The 4,909-nt window shown below is 35.3% G+C and overlaps 2 protein-coding genes across 4 annotated transcripts in view; one reads left to right on the forward strand and one right to left on the reverse strand.

Annotated features, from left to right (window-relative positions):
- Positions 1 to 373: 373 nt before the first annotated feature.
- LOC116853579 (general transcription factor IIE subunit 2-like) lies at positions 374 to 2,726 on the forward strand. 3 transcript variants are annotated; one of them, XM_032834702.1, is made up of 4 exons: positions 374 to 803; positions 1,581 to 1,839; positions 1,911 to 2,120; positions 2,200 to 2,726. In XM_032834702.1, exons 1-4 carry the CDS (start codon positions 742 to 744, stop codon positions 2,512 to 2,514), a joined length of 846 nt encoding a protein of 281 aa, XP_032690593.1. In that variant the 5' UTR covers positions 374 to 741; the 3' UTR covers positions 2,515 to 2,726. The 3 variants fall into 3 exon arrangements, with proteins under 3 accessions (XP_032690593.1, XP_032690595.1, XP_032690594.1); XM_032834704.1 differs by lacking the exon at positions 374 to 803 and adding an exon at positions 1,274 to 1,331; XM_032834703.1 differs by lacking the exon at positions 374 to 803 and adding an exon at positions 1,438 to 1,495.
- Positions 2,641 to 4,909, reverse strand: part of LOC116853580 (tyrosine 3-monooxygenase) — a 41,725-nt gene continuing 39,456 nt past the window's right edge. Inside the window, 3 exon segments of the mRNA XM_032834705.1 lie at positions 2,641 to 3,359; positions 3,428 to 3,694; positions 3,776 to 3,849. Coding sequence (XP_032690596.1) covers positions 3,204 to 3,359; positions 3,428 to 3,694; positions 3,776 to 3,849 — 497 coding nt within the window. The 3' untranslated portion in view covers positions 2,641 to 3,203.

Below are 4,909 nucleotides of genomic sequence, written 5' to 3' on the forward strand. Positions count from 1 at the left end.
ACCACGGGCACGAACTAGACGTGTTTTATCGTTACCACCGCGAAAATGCGCTTAACGAACGTAAAGGCGCACTTTGTTAGATGGCGTCTCGAAAATACGTCTAGCTCTGGCCATTGAAGTCAGGCTGATGGCCTCTCTCATGCTTCTCTCTGGCCAGACTTTTGCGTTCCCACTTAGCACGTCACGCGCTTATTGCGTAACATTACGCCGAATAAAATGAGACGATTTGATTGGCTTAACTCGGACGACGCGTGACGCGCTAAGTGAGAACGTACCCTTATGGCTCCTGCACACAGGACGCGGTAATGTTTACCACGCGGCGGAAGTTCTCAGCTCCGAGGTACTGTCTCAGCTCCGAGGTAGTGCAGTCCATGCGCTCTCATGCGTTCGAGAACTAACCTAACCTAGGTTCGAGAACCTTATCCGAGTGCTCTCCCTCTCATTTTATCTTACTCTCGTATACCTATCACTCTAACGCTGCGTCACTCTAATGCGCATTATGCGTGAAAACGGAACGCATCCTTTGTAACTGGACTGCTGAACTAGAAGTTCCGACCTAACCGCCATTACGACCAGACGTGTCCGAACACGTACTTCGATATCTTGGTAGAAAGGACTATTTGAGAAAGTCTGCAAGCCAAGTAAAATATAGTGAAGAAAAACTGCTGAACTAGTGCAATACATTGCAACAATTATTTCTTTGAAACAATTGCAGTGTAGATAATTAAAATTTTCGGCAAAATGGATCCAGCTTTACTTAGAGAGCGAGAACTGTTCAAGAAACGTGCCCTGTCTACGCCAGCGTGAGTATTTGCGTTGATATCTTCAAGTTAAATATAAATGGAGGTTATAATATATACATACAGCCTACTTTTATAAAACATACTGTGTATAAATATCACAAAAATGATCAAAATAAAATAATGCCAAGTTTGATTAAAATCAAGGAAATTATTAATGGAAAGATTTATAAGGCTTATTTAACTCTTTATATTGCTTACATTGGTTACTTTCCAACAAGAGACACAAGTCGATACAAGTATTATCCTATCTTTGTTACTCACTAAATGTGGAACAAAGGTTGCTTTCCAACAAGAGACACAAGCAACACAAACATCATTCTATCTTTGTTCCACATTTAGTGAGTAACAAAGATAGGTTGATACTTGTGTTGACTTGCGTCTCTTGTTGAAAAGCAACCAATAATAGAATGATGTTTGTATCGACTTGTGTCTCTTGTTGGAAAACAACCATTATTATGGTTGAGTAATATATTAGCCTAGTTTACATTGTGCACTTGATACGCGTACTAAATAGTAACTTTCTATTAGGTAATTTTAATATTGAAAATGTGTATCAACGGCGACGCATTCAATCAGTACAATACGTTTTCTTGATGAATATTATACCAGCTTAATATACCATTGTTTATATATATCGTCGATATTAATATTAATAGAAAATTACTATTTAGTTCGCATATCAAGTGCACGATGTAAACTATTATTAGATCATTTATATATTATTGTGGTTTATAATGGCTAGATAATATAAGTATGCTTTACTATTCATGACTACAGAGTTGAAAAGAAGAAAAAGGAACAAGAAACATCGAGGGATGATTCATCTAAGAAAAAACCCAAACCATCGTCCATATCTACAGGGACAAAATTGGACATGGTCAACTATAAGACCATGGCTGGTAGCACACAATATAAATTTGGTGTATTAGCAAAGATAGTAAAACATATGAAAGCGAGGCATCAGGATGGAGATGATCATGCTTTAACTCTGGAGGAAATTTTAGACGAAACAAATCAGTTAGATGTTGGATTAAAAGTAAGTATCATTTGCCTGTTAAGTTTTTATCAATTAAGGCAAGTTATTTAATTCTCTTTATATATTTTTAGGTTAAACAATGGCTTCAGACCGAAGCTTTGATAAAGAATCCTAAGATTGAGGTAACCTCTGATGGCAGATTTGTCTTTAAAGCTATGTATAAAATAAAAGATAAGAAATCCTTGCTGAGACTTCTAAAACAGCATGATCTAAAAGGTCTTGGGGGTATTTTGTTGGAAGATATACAGGAAAGCTTACCGCACTGTGAGAAACACTTAAAAGTAAATAAAAGAATTCTCTAGAATTTTAACTTTGGTAATAATTTATGTGAGAAATGCTAATGTTAATTATACATTTCAGAATCTACAAAATGAAATATTATTTATTACACGGCCACTTGATAAGAAAAAGATAGTTTTTTACAATGACAAGACAGCACAATTCCCTGTAGACGAGGAGTTCCAAAAGTTATGGAGAGCTGTTGCAGTAGATGCTATGGATGATCAAAAAATAGATGAGTATCTGGAGAAACAAGGAATCAGATCTATGCAAGATCACGGACTGAAGAAACCAGCACCGCTCAAAAGGAAGAAACCTGTCAATAGGCGGAAACAATTTAAGAAACCTAGAGACAATGAACATTTGGCTGATGTTTTAGAAACATATGATAATTAAGTAAGATATTAAAATAGTAAGCCATATTAATGATATTAGGGAGAATATGTAAATACAGTCATGATTCATTTAGTACTATATCGTGGAATAATTAGCTGATAACTTATTCCTTTCTAATTTGATAAATAAGTAAAATTTGTTGGCATAATTTATTGTCATGATATCTCATTGTAAGTACAAAATAAATATAGAATAATTATAGTATGTTATAACACTTAGGCGTAAACTATTCGTATATAACTCACGCTCACAATCAGCCTTTTGGATTGAAAAGATTGCACAACGCTTGTTTTTTCTGGTAATGTGATAAACGTGGGACAGTTAGAATCAGAGTTGGCCATTTTGTATTATACTTCTTTCTGAATTTGTATATATCTCAGAATCTTAACTTTAATTAAAATTTATATAATCCGCGTATTGTGAAAAGATTATACTATAAAAATTTGTACATTTTATACTAATTGATATAAATCTCATTACTGTACAAATTTATATTTTCTTTGGTATTTGTAGCTTCGTATCTTTCTTCATATTTTTCTTAATTAGACAGATATAAATTGTCCTGGATGGTGTGAATCATACGAATTATAATTATCCAAATTGTCCTAATCATTTTCTTAAAGATGCAGTATTATCGTTCTCTTATTAAGATGCACTTTCTTTTATGATATTCGAGCGGACGGCGACGTCTATTCCTTCGGCAGAGCAGAGTCGCTTTTCCCTCGCGAATAAGCACGCGTCTTGTTGCTGCCGAGCATTCTGTCCAACAAAGACTGTTTGTTCCTTCTTCTGGCTGCGAGAACTTCTCTGCATAATTCGTGGAAGGATTCCGCGACCTGAGCAACCTGCAACAATCGAAGTTGTTTAGAAACGGCTAGCGATTCGCCGTGTAATTGAACGGAATTTCAATTACCTGCTCGGCAGCGGTTATTTCGCTGAACCAACATTCGAAATCCTTAGCCAAGATCTCTCCTTCTTCGGCACTGACTTGCCGTAAATGGACCATATCAGCTTTATTTCCAACAAGAGCAAGAGGCATTGCGGCTTCAGGATCGGCTACCGCGAGGGCTTCCTTCGCTTTCCTCACGAAATTAAAGGATCCCCTGTCTGTTATCGAATAAACCAACAGCAAGCCGTCCGCCCATTGCAAAGTTTCCATCGATGGTAATTCATCCCCGCTCTAAAAATTGTTCAAAACGTTATACACATATGACCAATTGATACCAATTTGATACGATAGATCTTTCGTTTGAGATTTTACCTTTGGGCACGTATCTAAAATCTCGAAAAGAATAGGTTCTCCGTCAACTAGTACCTCATGCTTGTATCTAGTTTCTGAAAGATAAAAAGAGATTTTCTCCATTAATGTAAATGTAATGACAATTATTCGTGAAATATATATAAAGGTCCTTACTTTTAATCCTCTTTTATCGATAAAAATGTCTCTGTAAAAGTGGTTTATAAGTTTTGCAATTGGCTATGAGTCACTTTTAGAGACATTTTTGTCGGTAAAAGAAGAGAATTGAAAATAAAGATTAAAAAAAAATATTTAATCTGGTCTCCGCGGGGTGTAAAACATTTTAATTTGATTTGAAATAAGTCGCTAATCAAGAAGACAAATCGCAATATATATGCAGTTTTATGTGAAGAAAATAATTCGATGAAAACTTCCAGTGTTGCGTTTTTCGCTATTTACAAATTCATTTCGAATAGTTTTTTTTAGAATGAAACTTAACGGGAGAACTAAATTCGCGTGTCATTATAAAGGCTGTAAGACTCAGTATGTCATATTTTCAGTGACGCAAGGAGAGACTACTTATAAACTTACTATTTATCGAACAAAATTACATTTCTATACATTTATTTCATTATCCAAATAAAATGTTAATTTGAGATAAAGTTATATACAGGGTGTTCCCAAAAGGTGGTACCAAATTTTAGGGGTATGTAGTACTCGTTAAAACAAACCAAAAACTCTTAATGAACAGTATTCCGAAAACCTTTTATTTCTGAGTTATGAAGCATTTTGTTCTGTGAAAAATAGAAAATAACTAAAATTTACTGTCCGGTCCACGTAAGCGTTGATGAATTTTGCTAAATATTCTTCTACTTGGCTGTCAGCGATTCGGATAAGCTGCATGATACAAGCGTGCTGCTTTTGAAGCATTGCCCTTTGCTCTGCCATACATAAAATGAATATCCGTCATTTCAGAATTTGTATAAAAATTAGCCATTTTTTAGATAACACAAAACTAGACACGGTCCACAATCCAAAGTTGAATACAACAATCCCTGCGTAATTAGGTGGTCACATACGGGCGTCCGTGAATGAACTGACTAAGAGATTTGGAAACTGTTGTCAACAAATACGAAATAAACCTGGACTCTTTGACCT

This window comes from Odontomachus brunneus, unplaced genomic scaffold, assembly GCF_010583005.1.
Source record: "Odontomachus brunneus isolate Ranch 3 - 2012 unplaced genomic scaffold, Obru_v1 Obru_scaffold_364, whole genome shotgun sequence".
Lineage (NCBI taxonomy): Eukaryota > Metazoa > Arthropoda > Insecta > Hymenoptera > Formicidae > Odontomachus > Odontomachus brunneus.

Excerpts from the sequence above, each read along its gene's own strand:
- LOC116853579 (XM_032834702.1), top strand. The coding sequence starts at position 742 with ATGGATCCAGCTTTACTTAGAGAGCGAGAACTGTTCAAGAAACGTGCC. Across the intron at positions 804-1,580 it reads CGTGCCCTGTCTACGCCAGC|AGTTGAAAAGAAGAAAAAGG; the intron begins GTGAGTATTTGC and ends TCATGACTACAG. Across the intron at positions 2,121-2,199 it reads ACTGTGAGAAACACTTAAAA|AATCTACAAAATGAAATATT; the intron begins GTAAATAAAAGA and ends TATACATTTCAG.